Source organism: Mustela putorius, unplaced genomic scaffold (assembly GCF_011764305.1).
Source record: "Mustela putorius furo isolate JIRA1106 unplaced genomic scaffold, ASM1176430v1.1 tig00003836_pilon_pilon_pilon, whole genome shotgun sequence".
In the NCBI taxonomy this organism is placed as follows: domain Eukaryota; kingdom Metazoa; phylum Chordata; class Mammalia; order Carnivora; family Mustelidae; genus Mustela; species Mustela putorius.
The window spans coordinates 24,390,834-24,417,499 of record NW_025421989.1 but is presented as its reverse complement, the minus strand read 5'-3'; the positions used below and the strand labels follow the sequence as shown (position 1 = coordinate 24,417,499).

The following is a 26,666-nucleotide window of genomic DNA, read 5'->3' as shown; positions in this document are numbered from 1 at the left end:
TGTATGAAACTTGGCTTCGTAACTTAGATGCCCAAATTAATGTCACCAGTAAGGCTGCTTGAATTAGAAAGGTATTCAGGATAATCATTTGAACGAAAATTTTCATTAAAACTTACACCTACTTCCTCCTAGATAATACAGAATAGTTTTCCCCTCTTTTCAAGTAAAGAAAAAGAGATATTTAAAAGATATTTCTTAAAAAGAAATTAAGTTAGGAAAATATAGTAGCCCTGGGTAGCATTTAGAAGAAAACAATTCTATTATTGGTTATCCAAATTAGCCCCATTTAAGTCATTTCATCATTGGGGACCTAGTTTCTAGTCTCTGTAAGATTTTTTCATCACCTCTTAATAGACAGTGGTTTATATTTTTAAATATTTTATTTATTTATTTGACAAAGTGAAAGAGACAGCAAGAGAGACACACAAGAGTGGGAGAGGGAGAAGCAGGCTTTCTGCGGAGCAGGGAGCCCGGTACGGAACTTTGGACTCAATCCCAGAACCCTTAGATCATGACCCGAGATGAAGGCAGAAGCTTAATGGCTGAGCCACCCAGGTGCTCCTAGATAGCAGTTTAGTATCCTAATGTTTCTAGAAAAGGAAGAGATGTGCTTATCAAGGATTAGCTTTATATCCCAAAGAATAAAGACTAGAAATATATTCTATATTCTTTATGCAATAGATTTTTTCAATGTATTCTTAAATTCCTTCATCTCCATACCTACTCTTGGAAAAATGTACTTCAGTATAGATTGAAAGCAAAAAATTAATAATAAAAACCTAAATATTTATTGTAAAGAGAACTCAAGTATAAACAGCTATATTTTTCACTGTTTCATGAAAAAGACAGGGAGGTAGAGTGATAAAGTGTTAAATGTAATTTTCTATACAGAAACCTATTAAACACAGCAAAACTGAAAACCAAACTACTTATAAATACACAAATGCATACTATATGTACACAATGTAAGGCTGAATGTATGTTTAATATTTAAATATATCATATATTGCAAGTGGCAATTATTTACTGGGCCTAATATTTATCAAAGTCATTACCAAAGAGTACCAAATTTTAACTGAATTTTCTTTAGATCAGAATAATTACAATTCATCAAATAGATTTCTTGAAATTGTAGTTTTTAAATCTAAATATATCATAATTTCCAAGCTTGAAAGAAAGACAATTATTATAAGATGAAGGTGACTACCACAAAACACTTTTCATATATAGGAAAATTATATAAAGTGCATCAATGAACAAATGAAAATCTCTTTGCAGTATATGGTATCCTTTGTCAACTTATTTGTATATATTTTGTAAATATTATTGTGAAAAAAGTCACTTAGAAGAATCGCAGTAAGATGAGAAAAATGTCTCTAACTCCCTAATATTGCTCTTATTTATCCCCTTTTTTCCTCTTGTCACCACTTTTAGAGATTCAAACCATAAAGCAAAAAAAGGGTATGAAAACAATATGTTACAAGACATCAAATGACCATAATGTACCTTTGGCTATAACTTGGTATTATACAAACTGATTTCATTCAGCTTATATTACTTCATTAGATCCTTGCAAAACTCCTATGAACTATACAAGACAAATTTTACCATCGCATTTTAAACATGAAGAAACTGATATTGTGAAGGTTGTGCTAAGTCCAGCAAGGTCATGTGACTAGTGAGCTGTAAATTCATGATTATATACAGAGTTCTGAATCTTCTTCTCATGCCCTTCTACCTTAGCAACCAGAGACAGGAATGACACCATTCACTGCATCTCATGCAATTATTCAATTATTGCCCCTGCAATTATGTTGTTCTCAAGTTCATGAGAACTCATATGTCAGATTTATAAAAAGGAAAATCAATAAGATAGTAATTTTTCTATTTTTGGGGACAAAACAGGAAGACAGAGGTAGATGTCATACATTCTATTTTAACACCTTAGAAAACGTTCCCCAAAATGACATTACAAAATATAAGCATAATTTTCTAAAAATGTGAACTCATTATTTCAAGTACTTTCAAAAGCTAACATTTCTATAATTCCCTAAGCATATTTTCTTTAAACTTTCAAATGCATTTCAGCACAAGATGATTTAAAAGCAAGGAGAAATAAATTTAACCTTATAGGAAGCCACTCAGCTATTTGGTTAAGTACTTTTTTCGTTGCATAGATTTGAAAAAATCAATGTACAGCACAAAAAGTCAACTTAAAATGGTAGTTTTGTTACTTGCAAATGAAATACTGAAGACTATGATTACCTGTAACAGTTAATTCAGTAGTTCGTCTCACAACAAAGCCTCCATATTTTAATTCGCAGGTGTAATTTCCGATGTCATCTTCTCTGACTTCTCTTATAAGCAACGTATCTCTTTTGAAGACAATACTTGGCCTCCATGTTTTTGTCCTACATTCCTGCATGAAAAACACAGAATTTCTGTAGTAAGTACAATAACTGAGAAACAGAGAAGAGTATTTTAAATAAATAACCCCAAAGCTTCTAAATTTATTTTTTTTTTAAGATTTTATGTATTTATTTGATAGAGAGCATGAGAGGAAAGAGATCAGTGGGAGAAGCAGACTCCTTGCTGAGCAGGGAGCCTGATGTGGGACTTGATCCCAGGACTCCAGAATCATGACCTGAGCTGAAGGCAGTTGCCTAACCAACTGAGCCACCCAGACGCCCACCCCAAAGCTTCTAAATTTATATTTTAAAGGGCTAAAGAGTTTGAGATTAATTCTAAAAATTTTCATACTTCTCCACATCTCATGGAGATCAGGTACCTCAGTTTGAAAAGAGGGTTTTTTAGTAAAAGTCATTTTTTTTAAGAGAGAGAGCGCAGGTGCTTGTGTTGGGGAGGGGCAAAGGAAGAGGGGGAGAGGGGAGAGAGAATCCTAAGGAGGCTTTACATGAGGCTCCACACTGGGCTTAATCTCAGGACCATTAGATCATGACCTGAGCCAAATGCTTAACCAACTGAGCCACTCAGGTGTCCCTAGCAAGAGTCAATTTATTGACTTCTAAGATTAGTGTGTCTAAATCAGATATACATTGATTTCTTACACTGTTGGTGGGAATGAAAGTTGGTGCAGCCAACTTCTTAAGGAATCTTAATGAAGCCAATTTCTTAAGGAATTTCCTTAAGAAGGAGGAATTCCTTAAGAAGGAGATTCCTTAAGAAATTAAAAATAGAGGGGCGCCTGGGTGGCTCAGTGGGTTGAGCCGCTGCCTTCGGCTCAGGTCATGATCTCAGAGTCCTGGGATGGAGTCCCGCATCTGGCTCTCTGCTCAGCAGGGAGCCTGCTTCCTCCTCTCTCTCTACTTGTGATCTCTCTCTGTCAAATAAATAAATAAAAATCTTTAAAAAAATAATAAAAAATAAAAATATATATATATAAAAAAAAGAAATTAAAAATAGAGTTACCCTATGACCCTGCAATTGCACCACTGGGTATTTATCCCAAAGACACAGATGTAGTGAAAAGAAGGGCCATCTGTACCCCAATGTTCATAGCAACAATGGCCACAGTCACCGAACTGTGGAAAGAGCCAAGATGTCCTTCAATGGACGAATGGATAAAGAAGATATGGTCTATATATACTATGGAGTATTATGCCTCTATCAGAAAGGATGAATACCCAACTTTTGTATCAACATGGATGGGACTGGAAAAGATTATGCTGAATAAAATAAGTCAAGCAGAGAGAGTCAATTATCATATGGTTTCACTTATTTGTGGAGCATAAGGAATAACACAGAAGACATGGGGAGATAGAGAGCGGAAGTGAGTGGGGGGAAATTGGAGGGGGAGACAAATCATGAAAGACTGTGTACTCTGAAAAACCAGCTGAGGGTTTTGGAGGGGAGAGGGGCTGGGGTTTGGTGAGTCTGATAGTAAGTATTATGGAGGGCATGTATCACATGGAGCATTGGGTGTGGTGCATAAACAATGAATTTTGGAACACTGAAAAACTAAAATTAAATAAAATTTTTAAAAAAGAAGATATAAGAAAAAGGACTCTTGTTAAGATTACTCCTAACATCATTTTTAGAAGCAAATACTCCGGGGCGCCTGGGTGGCTCAGTGGGTTGGGCCGCTGCCTTCGGCTCAGGTCATGATCTCAGGGTCCTGGGATCGAGTCCCGCATCGGGCTCTCTGCTCAGCAGGGAGCCTGCTTCCTCCTCTCTCTGACTGCCTCTCTGTCTACTTGTAATCTCTGTCTGTCAAATAAATAAATAAATAAATCTTTAGAAGCAAATACTCCAAATTTGTTGACTGTGAAATTAACCATCTTGACACTTGATACTGAAAGCATAAAATATAAGATATTTTTTAGGTATAAAATAGAAAAATTAATTCTGTAGCAGAAAATGTTTCTATTTTAGTATTTAAATCTTTTAAGAATACACTTAGAACAAAGTTCTCTCCCCTTATAGCATGCACATTCTACAATTTGTGAAAGAAATGGCCAACATGTCTTTATGGTCTTTACAGTACCATAAACATCTATTTTCATTGTTGATGGGTCTAACAAATTATGGTCTCTAAATTAAGCTTTAGATTTTAATGACGTTGGCTCAGAAGCTTTCTCTTTTTGCCAGAACAGAAGTCTATTTCCTTTAGCCAGATTTGAAATCAATGCCATGAGGATAAAATAGCTTTAAGCCCTCTGACACGGTTCAGAGGTATTATTTCTAAAAAAAATTTTGCCAAATCAAATTTTTCCAGACTATTATTTTGATTATGTGGTTCAATGTCTTCATATACATGGAAGAGAGTTATCTGGTTATTTCAGACCAAAAAATACATCTTATATATCTCATATTAGTTGCATAAACTGTCATAATTGCAAAAGATTTTTTATATATATATACACACACATATATATATATGTGTGTACATATATACATATATATGTGTACACGTCTACATATGTGTATACATTATACTATACACAAATGTATATCATTATATATATTTGTGTGAGAATGTATATATATGTATATATATGTATACATATATATGTATATGTATATGTGTATATCTATATGTGTGTATATATGTATATATGTACATATATATATAGAATGTGTGTGTATATATATGTATACATGTATATATATATATATACACACACACATTCTCACACAAATATATATAATGAATACAGAATATATATCATCTTAACTATGGAAAAACATTTGGATTGTTGCAAGGCTTTCAAGTTCCATACATACTGCATTTCGACCCATCACTCCACTAGTGACAGTCTTTATAGCTTAAGTTCACAATGACTGGGTTGATGGTGGAAACATGACTAAAGGAGCAATGTGAGGCCAGCCATTTTAAATATTGAGAGAGAGAGAGTGTGTGTGTGTGTGTAGAAGAAGACAAATATACATACATGACTACTAGAAAAACATCTGTTCTTAGATACTTTGAGTTAAACTCCCCTAATACCTCTTGTCTTTGAGGCAATCATCAGGGTTTGCTAAGAATCTACTTGTGGAAAGCAGCCAAACCACTGAGAATTGGGGTGAGACATACACAATTTTAAAAAGGAGGAAAAGTAAACTTCATCTGTGCAGAAACAGAGATTAGTAGGGCTAATGCTTGAGGGCTGTTTGACAGTGTCTAGGATAGAAATTCAATGGAAAAGTAGAAAAATATTTCAGTAGTCCCCTTGACATTTTGAATCCTCCATTGCTTGTTATCAAGAATCAAAATTAAGTCTTACTCAGAGAAGGGCATTGCTAATTATAGCAAATCCTTTAAAAATTGTTACCTGGGTGGCTAAGTAAGTTAAAGCCTTTGCCTTCGGCCCAGGTCATGATCCCAGGGTCCTGGGATCGAGCCCCAAATCGGGCTCTCTGCTCAGCGGGGAGCCTGCTCGCTCCTCTCTCTCTCTCAGCCTGTCTCTCCGCCTACTTGTGATCTCTGTGTGTCAAATAAATAAATAAAATCTTTTTAAAAATTGTTAAAGATTTGTTTCTTTTTAAATTTCTCATAAGTTTTGAACTCATGACATAGTGGTATCGGTGGATCTAGTTACTAAGAGGTCATGCTTCCTACATCCCTATTTCTGGGGAGTCGAACAAAGCAAATTTTCTACTAGTACTCTTTAAATCATGGATATAATATTCCAGAAAAATATTCATAGCAGCTATATTGTATTTCTTGATATACTCAATAACAAAAATTTCTTTGATGGTATAAATAAGCTGAAGGGTATGTTCTCATATTAAAATTCAAAAAAGTCAATTATATGATAGGAAGGACAAGGGTTGGATTATTCTCCTTAAGTCTGAAGTTTCTTTTGTTTTTTGAGAAAAAGTTATCTAGCACTATTTTTATAATGTTATGAATTTCCCTCGGGTTTTTAAAAATATATATGCTTTTATATGAAAAGGATTGGAATATACACAAATATACTTCCATTATACAGAACATTTCAATAAAGCCATTTTACCATTTTTTCATAGAAGTAAATCAATCCTTTCCTTGTTTGAAAACATTAGGAGTGTTTATATGAAGAGCTCTGAAAGGAATGCTTAATGTATTCTAATTCTGAATTATCAACCACAGATTATAATGGACTTGAAAGAACAGTATAAATGAGCTATGAACATAAACACAACAGCTTATTGCAGGGATCATCAATACAAATACCAACTAGCATTTATCAAAGATATTGCTTTGAAATCTTATAATGACCAGCACAACCTTCTGTAGTATTTCAGGAAGATAGAGCTTAACTTCATCATACCCATAAAACTTTTTTATCCAGCTAGTTCAAGAATAAGATACACATTAATCTATTTATAAGGAAGAAAATCATGCACAATACATACCTTATACCATAGGATTTCAGGTTCTCTGGTTGGTAGTAAAAAATCTTCGATGTCACGGCATGAAATTTCCTTGCTTTTGCTAAGTTCAGCTTTGTCAAAGTATTTCATTTTGGAATTGTAGCAGAGTCCTGTGTCATTTTCACCCACTGTCAGCGAGATGGATACTTTCATACAGTAAGTGGAGTTTCTGTAATGAAGCAGAATAAAGAGGTGGTCTGGTGTGAACAAAAAGTAAGTGCCACCAAGCAGTACGTGTACTTCACTAAAAGAGACAGACACAGAGACACAGAGAGAGGCAGAGAGAGAAAGGAGGAGAGGGAGAGAGAAAAGAAAAAAAAAAACTCCATTGATTAATTAATGTTAAGGTGTCATGGCTTAGTCCACAGGGATCTTTTTTGTCAGAAAGCTAAACAATGCCTAGTTCTACAAAGCCATTTGTGTATTATTCATTTCTTAGAAAATTGTTTCATATTATATACAAGTGTGGTTTGAAAAAACGTTTCATAGGGATTTCTGTAACTAGAAAAGTAGAAAAAATAAAGGAAGATTTAGGTCAGGAAGTAAGTCAACCTTGGGTTTATGCTAAACTTGGCAAACTCAACAGAGAAGCAGAAAAATGTAATGGATCAATTAAGCATAATACAAGGAGAAGAATGAGGCTGCTCAATTCTTACAGAAATGGCTGTCTTGATAATTGGAGAGCTTATCGATGAATATGGGAAGAAAACAGTCTTAGATTAAAAAAATACTGCAAGTTTTCTTATAAACTGTACTATTTCTGTTTGCTATGTATGTCTCTGGACATTCAGTGAATACTGCTATGGGTCAAGCATAGTGATGTAGGCAGTGAGAATAAAGAGAAGCACAAATATTCAAATTCAAAGTTTTGTTCAGAATGTCTTACTTGGTAAGTGCCCAACGCCTCATTTGTATACTTGGCCATCAAAGTCCTGGAATTGAATTTTTTTTAAGATTTCATTTATTTATTTATTTGGCAGAGAGAGAGATCACAAGTAGGCATAGAGACAGTCGGAGAGAGAGGGGCAAGCAGGCTCCCTGCAGAGCAGAGAGCCCGATGCGGGGCTCGATCCCAGGACCCTGGGATCACGACCTGAGCCGAAGGCAGAGGCTTTATCCCACTGAGCCACCCAGGTGACCTTGGAATTGAATTTTACTGCTTACTATTTCTGTAACTTCAGGCAACTCATTTAATCCCTTGGGACCTTAGATGTGCAGTGGGACAACATGTGTCTGAGTATTAAATGCGATAGTGAATCAAAATCTGTTTGGCCTGTCACCGGTGCTCAGTAATGGTGGCTCTTCTCACTCCATACTGGTGTATCAAGATCACAGCCCCCAAGCCCTCCTCCTTATTCAGCCAAGATGTTTGACTTTTAAGCAGCTCCTTGATTTAAATTCTTGCTTTTTTTTTTTTTTTTCAAATGACTATACAACATGATGAGAATCACCAGAAAATAGTTAGGTTGGTTATGGTATAATAAAAAAATGTAGTTGGTCTTGGATCCTGGCACAGATTTCCTGAAAATCTTAGAAATCACTGAGTTATAGGAGTGTCTTTTGCTATTCAAAGGGAACTCCATTTAATCACCCTTGAGTTTATGTTAACCCTTGGGATGACCTCCCTAGAAAGCCTTGGGATGGGGCTTGTAACCAGAAAGACCAAGTGTGCAGAAGGTTGAAAGTTTTAACTGTATCCACTGACCTTCTGACAAGGGAGCAGTAATTTCAGGTTAAGTTCTGTAAAAACCATGGAACCAAAAAGATTTGATGAGTTTGGGTTAATGAACACATGGAGGTGCTCAGAGGATGGCATGCCTGGAGATGGCACAGAAGTTCTCTGCCTCTTCCTCTACCCTTTGCCACACACATCTCTTTCATCTGACCCAATTATTTCTGTCCTTTGAAATATCCAACAGTAGTAAGTAAACTGTTTTCCTGAGTTATGTGAGCTGCTCTAGCAAATGATTGAATCCAAGGAGTGGATTGTGAGAACCTCTGATTTATAGTCAGTCTGTCACAAGCACAGGTGACAATCTGGACTTGCATTTGGTGTCTGAATATGAGGCAGGGGGCAGTCTTGTGGGATTGAGTCCTTAACCTGTGGGGTGTGATATTATCTCCAAGTAAATAGTATCAGAGTAGATGTGAACTGTAGCGTATCTGGCTGGTGTTGCAAAATTGCTTGGTGTGGGGGAAAAAAACCCCACATACCTGGTGTCAGAAGTACTGAGAATAGGGAAGAAAAGTAGAGTTTTCCTTTATAGTTATTTATTCAGCTTTATAATGGATAGCAAAGAAAATTGCCACAAAATTATTATGTAGACTTATTAAATGTGGATGTCTCTACCTTCATATAATAGCCTACAAGCAGATCTAAAATACTTTATAGGTTGGGAGTGTTCAGGTGTCATAGTTGGTTAAGCATCTGACTCTTGATTTCAGCTTTGGTCATGATCTCAGGGTTGTGAAATTGAGCCCATCGTTGGGCTCCACACTGGGTGTGGAACTTGCTTAAGAGTCTTTCTTGTCCTCTGCCCCTCCCCATCCTCTCTCTCTCTCTCTCTTCCCCTTTAAAAATAAAATTAAAAAAATTAAAATATTTCAGAGGTGAAACCCTTCACCTTTAAACAAAGTCAATCAGTAAAAAGGTCCTGGAAGAATGTGTTCAGAGATTTTGTTTGAATGATAAAATATATTCCCTGCACTCAGCTCCTCACAATCCAGAAGTGATGCACAATAGCTGAATTTCAATGTGATAAGCACTACAAAGAGCTACTGTGTGCTACCACAGCAGCATCAGAGAAAGAAACAAGACCTCAAAATTTGTGATTCCTGGGTATCTTAAGGAACTAGTAAGAATATGGCAATTTTAACAAAGGCTACTTCAGGAACAGTACACACAAATGCTTGAAGACATTCAACAACTTGATGTGGTTGGAGGAATTGCAAATAATTTAGTGTGGCAGAATTAATTATAAAGGAACAGCAGGAACTGAGGCTGGAGGTCTGTGCAGAAGCTTGAAAGAGCAGCATGTAAGCCACAGCAGAATGTGGACTTTATACTAGCAAGTGAAAACATTTGGATTTTGGAAAGATGTTTCCGCTCAAAGTGAGAAAAATGATTTGGAGAGAAGAGAGGACTAAGTACAGTGAGACAATAAGAAATCAACATCATTCATTCAGGAGAAAAATGGCCACTCCAAAGGCAAAGACCATTGATACAGAGAGGAGGAATCATGTTCAAATTATATTTAAGATAGGAGCAAAGGAAAGAGAGGTATCCAAGATGATAAAGAACTTCTCTCAGATGAGTATTTGAAACATAGAGCCAATCTCTCAGCATGGAAAATACAGAAAAAAGAAACAGCTTTGAGAGAAAAGAAAAGTGCTAAATTTTAACTTGAGCTTCACACCCAAGTAGAAAAAATAGCCACTTTGGTTTTGCCAGAAATATTGCTCATGCATTATTTATTAATTTTACACCAGCACAGACTAGAGCATGCTCTTCATGGGTTCATTTTAAGATAATATTTTCAGAAAAAATAATTACCTACGTTAAAGCAATTAACTATCATAAGACACATTCCAATGTGTAGTAAGAAAATATGCATGTTTTAGAACAATCCTGATATTTGTACACATTAGAATTCTTAAAGAACAGACTTTTCTAAGAAGTCAGTCAGTGAATTCTAAATGAACACTCCACACTAATCTATTAAACTCATGAGTCTTAAGTTTTTCTTCTCAATTTACTGGTGTTTTTTTTTTTTTCCTATACCCTCTTTAATCAAATGCCAGACATGTTTCATACAGATAGGGTTAAGAGCAAGATCTCTAAAACCCAGCTGTAAGAGGTTCAGATTCTAGCTGGATCACTCATTGCTTTTGAAAATCAGGGAAACTTACTTGACTCCTTGGGCTTCCATCTCCTCATGTATGTAAGGAGAAAATCATAACAAAGAACTCAGAGGCTGGTGTGGGAGTGAAGCATGTTAAAACCTGGAAAGAGCTTAGGACAGGGCCAGTCCTCCAGGAGCACTCAGGAAGTGTTAAAAGTCAATACAGGGCACTGAAGTGCTCCACAGGTTTCTTAGAAGTTTACCACCTCAACATGGACAAGGGTTCTAAACTGGCATGCATGGGAATTATCACAGATTTAAAACTTCATCTTTTACAGGATGACCACATTGTACAACTATAGATTGAGGTGCAGAAATGTGGGTGGTCCAGACAGGAGGGAAGAAAGAAAATGAGGTACAAGAAGGCAACATTTGGGTATTACCTGATTATCTAATAAAGTATGATAAAAAGCCCGTGATCTCACACCAAAGAGTAGTACAGTTACAGTTACTCTATAATCATACCTGCTATGCCTGATACTGCATAGTGCTGAATATCTCTTTCCTACTTGAACAGAATTACCAGTAGCATGATTGTTAAATAGATCCTTTAAAAGCATCACTAAACCCTTGACCTGTCTGTTAATTCTCGGTTCCCTGGGGAAAATAATAACATTGCCATAAAAGTTGGACATTTTTTCCCACATTATGAAGTGCTGACCTTGATCAACAAGGAATTTGATCAACATTTTAAAAAATTAAGTTATTCTCTGCTTCTCTATATTACATGGCCTACTCTAAAATTCATTGGTCATTTTTAAGGTCATATGCCTTTGCACAGAGATGTTTTGTAAAAATAAGAGCATGCAGTATTTTTAAAGTGTTGCAAATATTTGGGCATGAAAAGACAGCAGATCTGAAGGTTCCATCTGTGCAGACCTGAGCAGAACTCAACTGTCTGGAAGGTGGTTCTCTGGCCGCAAATTTACCCATAGTGTCTAAGCATTGTTGTTAAAAATAAAATGTTAGTAACAAACTATAGAAATGGTCCCTGAAAGTATAAAAAATAAAAAATTTAAAAAAATGTTAGGAATCAAAAATGTAAGGGTTAGATTGTGGAGATAAAAAAAATCTTAGTTTAGGGTGCCTGGGTGGCTCAGTGGGTTAAGCCGCTGCCTTCGGCTCAGGTCATGATCTCAGGGTCCTGGGATCGAGTCCCGCATCGGGCTCTCTGCTCAGCAGGGAGCCTGCTTCCTCCTCTCTCTCTCTGCCTGCCTCTCTGCCTACTTGTGATCTCTGCCAGATAAATAAATAAAATCTTTAAAAAAAAATCTTAGTTTGTTCAACCTTAAATATTCTTTGTTAGTTTATTTCTAATCTTAAAGCCTTCCATTTTTTTCTGTCTTTAATTATTTTCTCTCCGTGCTTATGGTGATGCCTGAAGCTACACATGTGGCCCCTCTGTCATATCTTATCTTTCTTACACATATCATGCTTAGAGCTACTGGCACTGTATGTGAAATGTGTTTGGATTAGGTTTTCTTTTGAGAAGAGCTCTGGAGGACCTATTGCTTTAACTGTGCTTGAAATCAGCCCTTGTAAAAAGATTACAGAGAGACCACTGAGCAAGCGATAAGACTATAAATGCCAGTTTATTGCCTTCTCATTTAAAATTCTGTTTCCCAAACATTTAACTGGTAAACTGAACTTTATCTACAGTCTTCTGCTAGCTATATATTCAAAATAATTGTCTTTGTCTTTTTTGGTGACAAGTCATTAATATAATTTTGCCATCTCTGTTTTTCTTGCCTAAGATTCCTGAAACATTAGAGTTGAGAAGATATCAATGTATGGGATTCTAGTCCAGTATTTCTCTGTCTGAGTTATTCTTGGGCACAAGGACTTTTGAACTTCACAACTAGACCACATGGTCTCCTTCCTGACCTCTTCTTAAGGGAGGAAGAAAGAAGGAGACAGGCAAACAAAACTAAAACCTGCCCCTAAAGAAAACTGAGGCCCATCTTATCCCTTTATTTTCCTCAAAACAATCTAAATCTGTAATCACTTATTTCCACTGATATTTGCTGCCTCCCCTGTTAATATGTATTCTCATAGTATATAAAATAAGGGAGTTATGTGGTTTGGGTTCTTGGAGGCCTATTTTTTTAAGCAGGTAAACTGCATACAACATAAACTTAACCATTAATCATTTAAACATGTACAATTAAGTGTCATTCAGTACATTCATAATGCTGTGCAACCTCTATCTAGTTCTATGACATTTTCATCATCCCAAAAAGAAACTCATAGCTATTAGCAAGTACCCACTATTTCCCCATTTCCACAGCCTCTAGCAACCATCAGTCTGCTTTCTGTCTTCACAGATTTGGTTATTAGGACAATTTCATATAAAGGGAATCACATAGAGTGTGGATTTTGTGTGTGTGTGTGTGTGTGTGTGTGTCTGGCTTCTTTCACTTAGCATAATGTGCTCAAGGCTTACCCACATTGTAGTATGCATCTGTACTTCATTCTCTTTTATGACAAATAGCCCAGTGTACAGATATAATAATATAGTTCATTTGTACATGAGCAGATAGACTTTTGAGTTTGTTTCCACATTCTGGACACTGAAAATAATGCTGCTATGAGCGTTCATGTTAAAGTATTTGTTTGAGTACCTTATTTCAATACTTTTGGAAATATACTTTGGGGTGCAAATGTTGGCCATATGGCTATTCCATGTTTAATTTTCTGACAAACCAAGCACTTCCTTTTTAATCTCTTAAGCTCTTTCTACCCTTCTGAATACCAATTTCTGCTGGCACAGGGAGACTAAGGCATTAGACAAATGTGTTCACTGACTTTTGTGGTTAAATACTTATAAGGCCCAATGATTTTTTAAGTTAAGTGCCTAGTACAGTGTCAGGCATAGAGCAGACACTCTCAATAAATATTTGTGAAATGAGTAAAAAAAAATTAATTCTTTGTTAAGGTCTATCTAGTTCTGATTACACTTCTTTGCTCAATCCCTTTAAACAACTCTTATCTACACCTTTCCAAATGAGTTTTTATCCCTTTTTGTTTTATGTTTCTCTGAAATAGCTCACATTTCTTGATAGTGGATGCAGCAAGAAAATGTGTCTTTCAGGTACAGCAAAAAATTAAAATGAAGCTGTAAAGATTTCTTCACATTCAATAACTATCTGCAATCACCTGATTATATCATTCTCTCATCACGTATGCAACAGACTTTTTTCTAACTGTAGTTGATCTTCTTGATTTGAAAGATAATAAAAAGGGAAAATAAATATATGAGCCACATTTGGGTCAGTTGTAAATCACTTTTTTTTCTCGCCAAGAATAACCCAGGAAGCTTTTTTCTATAGTAAGCGTAATAGTGCTTATGTTATTAAGTCTTCCTTCCAGGTTGTTGAAGAGAAGAGGTGACTGAAGATTCAGACGTTGAGCTAATCCGACACCTTACCTCCTCACTTTACAATGAAATTCCAGGAAAAGTTATAACAGAGTAAAATAAAATCTCTATTAATCTTTAAAGAAGACAGAGAACTACCAGAGATTGTTGTAATTTTACCCATTCACAAAGACATTTTTCAGAGTTAGATTAATAACATATAAACATATGAAAACATGATTTCTCCCTGCTGTATAGAAACTAAATATGGACAGTGTCAGGAAACAGAACTTTCAATCAGTGGGGTTTCTTTCTTTTGCAAATACTTCTTTAAATATTTTCTAGATGTCATAGCAGCATATACATTATTCAGTTTTACTTTGTAGGTCAATATATTTGTAGTCAGAGATACAGAAGGACACTATATCATTCTTAAAGGGTTTATCCAACAAGAAGATCTAAAAATTGTAAATATCTACACCCCCAACATGGGAGCAGTCAACTACATAAGCTAACTGTTAATCAAAATAAAGAGACATACTGATAATAATACATTAATTGTAGGGGGCCTTAACACTCTGCTCTCAGCAATAGACAGATCATCTGAGCAGAAATCTACAAAGAAACAAGAGCTTTGAATGACACACTGGACCAGATGGACCTCACAGATATACACAGAACATTCCACCTTAAAACAACAAAACACTCATTCTTCTCAAATGCACATGGAACTTTCTCCAGAATAGACCACATACTGGGTCACAAATCAGGTCTCAACTTATACCAAAAGACTGAGAGTATTCCCTGCATATTCTCAGACCACAATGCTTTGAAACTGGAACTCCATCATGAGAGAAAGTTTGGAAGAAATTCAAACACTTGAAAGTGAAGACCACCCTGTTCAACAATGTTTGGATCAACCAGGAAATCAAAGAAGAACTTAAAAAATTCATGGAAACTGATGAGAATGAAAACGCATCAGTCCAAAACCTATGGGTTATGGCAAAGGCAGTCCTAAGGGGGAAATATAAAGCCATCCAAGCCTCACTCAACAAAATAGAAAAACCACAAATATAAACACTATCTTTATACCTTAAAGAACTGGAGCATCAACAACAAATTAAGCCTAACCCATGAACAAGAAGATAAATAATTAAGATTAGAGCAGAGATCAATGAATTAGAAACCAGAAGTATAGTAGGACACATCAATAAAACTAGAAACTGGTTCTTTGAAATAATTAACAAGATTGATAAACCACTGGCCAGACTTACCCAAAAGAAAAGAGAAAGGACCCAAACTAATAAAATTATGAGTGAGAGGGGAGAGATCATGACTAACACCAAGGAAATAGAAATATTCACCAGAAATTATTATTGGGAGAGGGAGGAGCAAGAGGGTAGAGGAGTAAGAGACCTAAAGATCATCTGGTCCCAGGAGTTCAGCTAGATAGTCATCAAACTATTCCAAACAACTACAAACTCAACAGGAGATTGAAGAGAAGAAGAGCAGAAATTCTACAAACAGAAAAGTGACCACTTTCTGGAAGTTAGTACATGCAGAGAAGTGAATCTGAGGTGACATATGTTACCATGCTAATGGATATTAAAAGAAAGCTGGAGTGGTAATCCTTATATCACACAAATTGGATTTTAAGCCAAAAACTATAATAAGAGATGAGGAAGGACACTATATCACACTTAAAGGGCATGTCTAATAAGAAGAACTAACAATTTTAAATATCTATGTCTCTAACATAGAAGCAGCCAATGATAGAAACCAATTAATAACAAAATCAAGGAAATACATCAACAATAATGCAATAATAGTAGGGGACTTTAACACCCCCTCACTGAAATGGACAGATCACCTAAGCAAAAGATAAACATGGAAATAAAGGCCTTAAATGACACACTGGACCAGATGGAGATCACAGATATATTCAGAACATTCCATCCCAAAGCAACAGAATACACAGTCTTGTCTAATGCACATAGAACATTCTCCAGAGCAGATCATATCCTGGGTCACAAATCAGGTTTCAACTGGTACCAAAGGATGGGGATCCTTCCCTGAATATTTTCAGACCACAATGCTCTGAAGTTAGAACTCAATCACAAGAGGAAAGTTGGAAAGAACTCAAATACATTAAGGCTAAAGAGTATCCTACTAAAGAATGAATGGGTCAACCATGAAATTAAACAAGAATTTTTAAAAATCATGGAAACAAATGAAAATGAAAACACAACTGTTTAAAATCTGTGGGACACAGCAAAGGAAGTCCTGAGAGGAAAGTATATAGCAATACAAGCCTATCTCAAGAGACAAGAATGATCTCAAGTACACAACCTAACCCTAAATCTATAGGAGCTGGAGAAAGAACAGCAAAGAAAGCCTAAACCCAGCAGGAGAAGAGGAATAATAAAGATCAGAGCAAAAATCAATGAAATAGAGACCAAAAGAATAGTAGAACAGATTAACAAAACTAGGGGCTGGTTCTTTGAAAGAATTAATAAGATTGATAAACCCCTGGATAGACTTATCAAAAAGAAAAAGGACCCAAATAAATTAAATTATGAAAGAAAGAGGAGAGTTCAAGACCAACAGCAAAGAATTACAAACAATTATAAGATATTATGAGCAACTATACACCAGCAAATTTGACAATATGGAAGAAATGGATGCATTCCTAGAGACTATAAACTACCAAAACTGAACTAGGAAGAAATAAAAAACCTGAACAGATCCATAACCAGTAAGGAAATTGAAGCAGTTATCAAAAATCTCCCAAAAACCAAGAACCCAGGGCCAGACGGCTTCCCAGGGGAATTCTACCAAACATTTAAAGAAGAACTAATACCTATTCTCCTGACACTGTTCCAAAAAAGAGATTTGGAAGGAAAACTTCCAAACTCATTTCATGAGGCCAGCATTACCTTGATCCCAAAACCAGACAAAGAACTTATCAAAAAGAATTATAGACCATAAATCCTTGATGAGCACAGATGCAAAAATTCTCACGAAAATACTAGCCAATAGGATCCAACAATACCTTAAAAGGATTATTTACCATGACCAAGTGGGATTTATTCTCAGGCTCTAAGTTTGGTTCAACATCTGCAAATCAATCAATGTGATACAATACATTAATAAAAGAAAGAACAAGAGCCAGAGGATACTCTCAGCAGATGCTGAAAAAGCATTTGACAAAGTACAGCATCCTTTCTTGATCAAAACTCTTCAATGTGTAGGGGTAAAGGGTACATACCTCAATATCATCAAAGCCATCTATAAAAACCCACAGTGAATATCATTCTCAATGGGGAAAAACTGAGAGCTTTTCCCTTAGGGTCAGCAACATGGCAGGGCTGTCCACTACCATACGGCTATTCAATATAGTACTAGAAGTCCTAGCCTCAGCAATCAGACAAGAGAAAGAAATTAAAGGCATCCAAATCAGCAAAGAAGAAGTCAAACTATCACTCTTTGCAGGTTATATGATACTTTATGTGGAAAACCACTCCAAAACCACTGTAACTCATACAGGAAACCAATAAAGTGTCAGAATATAAAATCAGTACACAAAAATCAGTTGCATTTTTACACATCAACAGCAAGACAGAAGAAAGAGAAATTAAGGAGTCCATTCCATTTAGGATTGCACCCAAAACTATAAGATACACAGGAATAAACCTAACTAAAGAGGCAAAGAATCTGTACTCAGAAAACAAAGGTACTCATGGAAAAAATGGAGGAAGACACAAAGAAATGGAAAAATGTTCCATGCCCATTAACTGGAAGAACAAGTATTGTGAAAATGTCTTGCTACCTAAAGCAATCTACACATTTAACACAATCCCTATGAAAATGCCATCAATTTTTTTCAAAGAAATGGATCAAATAATCCTAAAATTTATATGGAACCAGAAAAGACCCTGAATAGACACAGGAATGTTGAAAAGGAAAAGCAAAGTTGGCAGCATCACAATTCCAGACTTCAAGCTCTATTTCAAAGCTGTCATCATCAAGACAGTGTGGTATTGGCACAAAAACAGACACATAGATCAATGGAACAGAATAGAGAGCCCAGAAATGGACACTCAACTCTATGGTCAACTAAAATTTGACAAGGCAGGAAAGAATGTCCAATGGAAAAAGACCATCTCTTCAACAAATGGTGTTGAGAAAATTGGATAGCCACATAGAGAAAAATGAAACTGGACCATTTTCTTATACCACACACAAAAATAGACTCAAAATGGATGTAATACCTCAATGTGAGACAGAAACACATAAAAATTCTTGAGGATAACACAGCAGCAATATCTTTGACCTCAGATGCAGCAAATTCTTCTTAAAAACATTGCCAATGGCATGGGAAGCAAGGGAAAAAATGAACGATTGGGACTTCATCAAGATCAAAAGCTTTTGCCCAGCAAAGGAAACAGTCACCAACACCAAAAGACAACTGACAGAATGAGAGAAGGTATTTGCAAATGACGTATCTGATAAAGGGCTAGTATCCAAAAATCTATAAAGAACCTAACAAAATCAACACTGAATGAACAAATAATCTAATCAAGGAATGGACAGAATATGTGAACAGACATTTCAGCCAAGAAGCCATCCAAGTGGCAAACAGACACGTGACAAAATGTTCAACATTCCTCAGCATCAGGGAAATACAAATCAAAGCCACAGTGAGATACCACCTCACACCAATCAGAATGGATAAAATTAAGAAGTCAGGAAATAACAGGGGAACTTTCCTATACTGTTGGTGGGAATGCAAGCTGATGCAGCCAGTCTGGAAAACAGCAGGGAGGGTCCTCAAGAAGTTGAAAATAGAGCTACCCTATGACCCAGCAATCTCACTACTGGATATTTACCCTAACGATACAAATCTAGTGATCTGAAGGGGTACGTGCACCCAAATATTTATAACAGCAATGTCTACAACAGCCAAACTATGGAAAGAACCTAGATGTCCATCAACAGATGAATAGATAAAGAAGAAGTGGTATACACACACACACACACACACACACACAATGGAATACTATGAAGCCATCAAAACAATGGAAATCTTGCCATTTGCAACAATGTGGATGGAACTAGAGGGTATTATGCTAAGCAAAATAAGTCAGTCAGAGAAAGACAATTATCATATGATCCCTCTCATATAAGAAATTTGAGAGGCAGGGTTGGGGCTCGTGGAGGGTAGGGAGGGAAAAACCGAGGCAGGATGGGATCAGGGAGGGAGAAAAATCATAAGAGACTCTTAATCTCAGGAAACAAATTGAGGATTGCTGGGGGGGGGGGAGGGATAGGGTGGCTGGATTATTGACATTGGGGAGGATATTTGCTATGTGGAGTGCTGTGAATTGTGTGAGACTGATTATTTACATACCTATACCCCTGAATAATAATACATATATGTTAATAATATGTTAACAATAACATATATGTTAACAATAATAATACATTATATGTTAATTAAAAAATTCAAAGTACAGTTTCTTCTGAATGAGTATCACCTTGGCACATTGTAAAGTCAAAAAATCATAAATCAGGGCACCTGGGTGGCTCAGTGGGTTAAGCCGCTGCCTTCAGCTCAGGTCATGATCTCAGGGTCCTGGGATCGAGTCCCACATCGGGCTCTCTGCTCAGCAGGGACCCTGCTTCCCTCTATCTCTCTCTCTGCCTGCCTCTCCATCTACTTGTGATCATTCTCTGTCAAATAAATAAATAAAATCTTTTAAAAAAATCATAAATCAGACCATCATAAGTTAAGGACCATCCGTAATTAAAAAAGGCGGTTCATATGGAATCAGTAAAATTAATTGAAGAATAATCACATACCAGATCTCCAATAATGCCCAATGAGATATAAATGTTACCTGGGAAATGAGTATTTTAATCATCAGGAAGGCAGACTTTTCGAATAATCTGGGTAAAATTTTCTATAGCCCTCTCCAATTTTTATACGTCATTTTAATTTTTAAAAACAGTTTGTTTTCCTATTCTGTTTGCTTGGTATCTTGATGATATAAGGGCTTCCACAAATAACAGAAAATATGTTTCTGTCATTTGAAAAAGAGTAACTCTCATTGTTAATTACCTATTCCGGTTCTTTTTGTTGTTGTTGTTCTTAAATTATTCCTTATTTTATTAAAAAAACTGATTAGTTTGAATTAGGGTCAGGATTTATTAATCCCATGGTATACTCATAAAAGTTTGTTTTTAAATCTGAAAAATAAAGATCTTGATTCTGTAAAAAATAAATAAATAAAATAGAAATTATTATCAACAGCTATATGCCAATAAGTAAAGCAATCTAAAAGAAATGGATGCATTCCTGGAAACCTATAAACTTCCAAGACTGAAACAGGAGGAAACTGACAACTTGAATAGACCAATAAGTAGTAATGAGATTGAAGGAGTGATCAAAAACCTCCCATAAAACAAGAGTCTAGGATCTAACAGATTCTTTGGAGAATTCTACCAGACATTCAAAGAAGAAATAATATCTGTTCTCCTGAAGCTGTTTCAAAAAATGCAAACACGAGGAAAACTTCCAGACTCTCTGTGAGGCCAGCATTACCCTGATCTCAAATCCAGGCAAAGACCCGATCAAAGAGCAGAATTTCAGACCAATATTTTTTTGATAATAGCTTTGCTTTCCTTAACTTCAGAAGAAAAATACAATAAATAAAATTAACCATGGAGATGGTAAATAATCTTAATTATTAAGGGCATTGATATTATATTTCTAATTACATGTATAAGACAAAAACCAAATCTACTCCATAAAATTAATAAGGTACATATTTCCAGACTCTACATACTGGTGTCATCTTAAACATATAATGCTTACCAAAATTCATGATCAGAGTTTCATACAAAGAGTAACCGCTCTGAACTCAGCATATATAAAAACTAGAGTAATTTCTGCAAAGACAAAGGGGACAAAACAGCTCACCTGTATCCACAAAAACTCTTCCTTACCCAAGAGAATTTTGGAGGTAAAGTAAATGGAAGACAGAAAGTCTATCTGAAAAGGAGACTGCAGCTACCACCCTTGAGACTAATATGTTCATACCACCAGCTTGGTGCTCAAATGTGAAGGTAAACACGTGAGCTCTTGCTTGCTTTTTCCACAACATTCTAATTTTACTTTTGAACTCTTTCACTGACTTTTCTCCTTAATGGTTTGAGATAGTTTCTTTCTATTTAAATTCAGTATATTTCCTCTAACCCTTCCCAGAGCAAAGCCATGCCATTTGATAAAAATAAAACAAAACCATTAAGCCCAGCAGGGAACACACAGCCTAACCTAGGCATGAATGTATAACATCATTTTATTAAATGAGTGAATTGTTGCTTATCAAGCATTTAAAATTCATTAATTCAGTCAATACATATTTGTTGAGCAGAGTAAATGTCTGGCCCAGCTGGGGATAAAGCAGCGAACAAGCAAAGTGATTGCTTTTATGGAGCTTATATTTTAATGAGAGGAAATGGTAGAGGGAGGAGTATTATACAAAAAGCTTTGTACAATACCACTTCACAGACACTAGAATTGTTATTATAAAAAATGGAAAACAACAAGTTTTGGCAAAGATGTGGAAAAAATGGAACCATAGAGCATCACTAGTAGGTGTATAAAATGGTGCAGCTGCAATGGAAAACCAGCTTAGCAATTCCTCAAAACAAACTGAGGGTTGCTGGGGGGAGGGGGTTAGGGAGAAGGGGGTGGGATTATGGACATTGGGGAGGGTATGTGCTTTGGTGAGTGCTGTGAAGTGTGTAAACCTGGTGATTCACAGACCTGTACCCCTGGGGATAAAAATATATGTTTATAAAAAATAAAAAATTTATAAAAATTCTGTAAAAAAAAAAAAAAAAAAAAGTTAAAACACAGAGCTACCATATGATCTAGCAGTTCCATTCCTAAGGATATACCTAAAAGAACTGAAAGCAAGGCCATAAAGAGATACTTACGTATCAATGTTCATAGTAGCTTTACTTGCAATTCCAAAACATAGAAAGAACTCAAAAATGTATCAGAATATGAATGGATAAACAAAAGAGACAAAAGCAAAAGAGAAGTTACCTGAGCTAGGGAAAAGAGAGGAATGGGCAGTTGCTGTTTAATGCATACAGAATTTGTCAGGAATGACAAAAAATTTCTAGAAAATGGATAGTGGTGATGGTTGCACCACACTGTGAACGTACGTAATGCCACTAAAGCATATGATCAGAAATGGTTAAAATGGTAAATTTTATGTTACGTATATTTTACTACAATAAAAAACAATGAGTTATACACTTTAAATGCATCAAATTATATGGCATGTGGATTATATCTTAGTAAAGGCATTATTTTAAAAAAAGCTTTTATGCATTCTCTCATCTAATCTCCCTCTATGTAATCATATTTAACCCTCTTACTTTAATATCATCTCTGTATTTTGTCTCCTGTGCTTGTATCTCCAGCTCTCTCTGAATTCTAAACTTACATATCTAGTTGCCTATTTATCATACCTATTTGAAATCTAAAAAGTTACCTGAGACCTAAGATGCCCCACAAATAAATCTTTACTTTAGCTGCTCAAGCTAAATAGCTAGAATTTTTTTCAGAAGTTAAAGCCTCATCCCAACAAAACTAGCAGGAGGTGAATGAGAGGGTATCAGAAACTCAATAATTAAGATAAATAATATTTTAATACAATGTTTAAAAAATCAAATACAAAAAAATCTATTAGAACAATAAAGGTTCATAATTTTTTAACACTCAGCTTTATATTTATCCTATCAATGATCACTAATCGATATTTTCTTAATTTTTATTTGTATATAGATATATATTTTGTCTTCCGTACAGTGGAAGTGCCACGAGAACAGGAGTTTCAACTGCCTTGTTCACCACTCTATCCCATTAATATGTCTGTCTTTCACCAGGCTCTCCTACTAGCTGATGTCAAGGTTAAATTTCTCCAAGAGAGGATCTGTCGTTTGAGGTTCTGGAGTCGGGTATTCCATTTCCTCCTTCTCTTTTCCCCCTCCACAGAGGGCTGGCTGTGGCTTCCTGCTGTTGCTGACCCCTGGAATGCTTCATGCCATTTCAGCTCTCCTACCATATTTATAACTTATTTTGAATATTAAATTTCTCCTATTGAAATACTTGGAATGAATTTTCTTTAACTGACTAGATCCTGGTCAATACGGTAGTTTAGGAAACAAGTAGCTAAATGTTTTATCTACATTATACATAAATTCCTCAAAGTCTCCCATGAGGTAAAATAAAGAAGTACACAAATTATATAATTATATGCTTGCAAGTAGTACAAATAACACTGTATAAACATGGCACATTAATAAATTAATAAATTAAGACACTTTTGGATTTTCCTATCTCAGATGAAAGGTCTTTTATTGATATTCTAAAAGAAAAAAACAAAACAACAACAACAACACAGAATTAATCAGTGAGTTAGTTTAACTTAAAGGCAGAATTACAGAGCTCCTGGGTGGCTCAGTTGGTTAAGCAACTGACCCTTGGTTTCAACCCCAAGTTGGGTTCCATGATCAATGAGCAGTCTGCTTGAAAATTCCCTCTGTCTCCCTTTGTCCCAACCCCCACTCCCATGTGCTCTCTTCCTCCCCCTCAAACAAACAAATAAATCTTAAAATATGAAGTCAGAATTAGACATTTTTGGGGAGAGAATTTTTTATTCTATATGAGATGCATATTTCACAGTTGGTTTCTTTTCAATCCATTTACATAATTTTAGTATCAATTCCAACGAAAAGTAATTTTTAAATTTTTCTGACTAGAAAGAAGAGCCATTAATCTGAGTCACCTACCATTCACTAAAAGAGAAAATGATTTAAATGCCAGCAATCTGATAACTTTCCTTGGTAAAAAAAAAAAAAAAAAAAAAAAAAAAAAAAAAAAAAAAAAAAAAAAAGGCCACTTTTAGAAAAAAAGTCTAATAATTTGTATTTCTTTAATATAAACATGTTTATAATGTTTATATTTATAAAAATATAAACATGTTTATAATGTGACAATTACATTAAACATTTTGTCAACAAAAAATATAGGAATAAACTCCTTTACTCTTTGCCAGAATATAATGTCACAGAGTAATGTTAGAGATATGGTTAAAAGTGTCAAAAGCAAAACACAAATGTGTCTAATCTTTACCAAAATATGATAAAGAATACAGGAAGGAGGAGGGCAGTTGCATGGGCAGAACTCACTAATAGACTGTGTGATTATGAAGGAGTAACTAGTCTTCCTTGAACTTCAGTTACCTGATCATAAAATTATAAGGATACTTAAATTCCTAGCCTTGTGTGAAAAGCAAATAACATCCTAATGTAAACAAACTTTATAATGGACAAACAGCTATTTAACACGGACCACTGCTGTTACTATGATGTGTAGTTATGGCTTAACCCCTAGATGACTATCAGCTTGACTACAACACTTGAATCCTCTCACTCGCATTGCTATTTCACATATTCTTCATTGTTCATAATATTTCTGGCTAAATATGGAATTTATATCAAGGTCACCACTTTTTAAAAGCCTAATCTCCTTTGCAGCAGCACCTCATAAAGAGATAAATCACACAACCCTTAATATTTAATCTCCTTTTCCTACTGTGAATGTAGTCCTCCTCCATTTATGTTTTCCAGATCCAACTTTTCATTTTTATAAAAAAATTTCAATATAAATAGAACACCCTTTCTGGGAGTGAAGTCCCATACAGCTGAAATTCAGTTAAACTTGTCTCATATTATTGCCAGGAAAAGCTGCAGTTGCCATGAGACATAAAGTGGAAGGCATCCCTAGATGCAGTATCAGGGAGAGAAATAAATAAATAAAGCAGCATGAATGAGGGCTTGCCCATTATTAGCTTTGCTCTACTCTTAGTTTTTGATGGAAGAATCACCAGTGGGACTCTAGAACTAGATGGATATATATTTGCAGATGTCAATAGCTATGTACATGGAACGATATTTTGAAATTCAGTATTTTCAGAAGTATAGGTCATATGAAAAACACTTATCCCTAGCCAGAGGATAGGTGGGATAATTACACAAGACACTTTCCAAGAGTCATCTGTCAAACCTACTTTGCTATCAGTACTGTAAGGTTATCTCTCATATTCTTCTCATATGATACAACTATTACAAAGAAATGAAAATGGCTTTATTGTATACATGAATTCTAGTTAAAATATCTGCTTCTTCCTTAAAAATCCATTATGATGGGGGGTGCCTGGGTGGCTCAGTGGGTTAAAGCCTCTGCCTTCAGCTCAGGTCATGATCCCAGGGTCCTGGGATCGAGTCCCGCATCGGGCTCTCTGCTCCGTGGGGAGCCTGCTTCCTCCTCTCTCTCTGCCTGCCTCTCTGCCTACTTGTGATCTCTGTCTGTCAAATAAATAAATAAAATCTTTTTAAAAAATCCATTATGATGGTAGCCAGACAAATAAAACTCTTATGGAATGGAGGAGTTCAATCCCATTATATTCAGTTTTATCAAGATGCAGGGCCTTCCCAAATTATTCTTCATACACACAGGAACAATATCATAACAGTTAACTGGATATCTTTTACTTAAGTGTTTTCTTGAAGCTACAATTTATACAACAGCACTGTAATCATTCCCACTCTCAAAACCCTTCCATTCACTAGTCTATTAAATACAATTGTAATTGACTACCTTGGTGGCTAATTTGAAAAAGCTGTTACATTGCTTCTGGCTCCTGGTTTTCTTTACTAATATGGATTTATATCAAATCCAAATTATATGAAGTACTGCTGCCTATTTTGACTTTGAAGTTACTGATGTCTTTATTTACCATTTATTATGTCTATAATGTATAAAGCACATAACATGAATAAGTCATTAATTTGAATTGTGGCTTTGGGTGTGTTAGTTTCTCATTTGTCAAATAAAAGTCTACATGAAGGCTTACATCCTTTTCTGAAATTCCAAAATAGCATTACTGATAATATCATTATGCATGTTATATTTACCTGACCCATTTAGTGCATTATTAAGAGATTTTAGAGAGGCAGTCTTGGTGTGCACATTTGTGTACTGTACGTCTACCTATAACTTACCTGTTCACCTGCACTAATACAAATCTTTCAGTGGCATTTTAAACTATTCTCATTTTTTCAACACAAGTTCATCTCTTTCTCTACTATGGCTTGAGTTTTCTCTCCATTATGTCTCAAAAAATGTTACTAGTGTTACCAAAAATCTCTTGGCTTTCAATCATTATCTGGCTTGAGTACAATATGACATTGAATACTATTTATGTCCTGTCATCTTGAGATTTTATTAGAAGGTCTTTTCCTGGTTTTCCTTTTGTGCCACTATTCACTCAGTTCTTTGCAGTTAAATGCCAGAATTTCCCTAGATTTTTGTCCTTGCTATTCATTTCCTCTTGAGTGCTCTTATGTTGCAAAGTGCAATGTTGCACTTAAAAAATTTAAAATTAAGTTCA

The 26,666-nt window shown here is 35.5% G+C and overlaps 1 protein-coding gene across 1 annotated transcript in view; it reads right to left on the bottom strand.

Moving 5' to 3' along the window:
* IL1RAPL1 (interleukin 1 receptor accessory protein like 1) overlaps window positions 1–26,666 on the bottom strand; it is a 1,495,797-nt gene that overhangs the window by 623,476 nt on the left and 845,655 nt on the right. The window contains exons 4-5 of the mRNA XM_045089428.1: window positions 6,859–7,045; window positions 2,266–2,419 (exon numbers count right to left, since the gene is read on the bottom strand). Of these exons, the coding sequence (XP_044945363.1) occupies window positions 2,266–2,419; window positions 6,859–7,045 (341 nt within the window). The remainder of the gene's footprint in view (window positions 1–2,265; window positions 2,420–6,858; window positions 7,046–26,666) is intronic.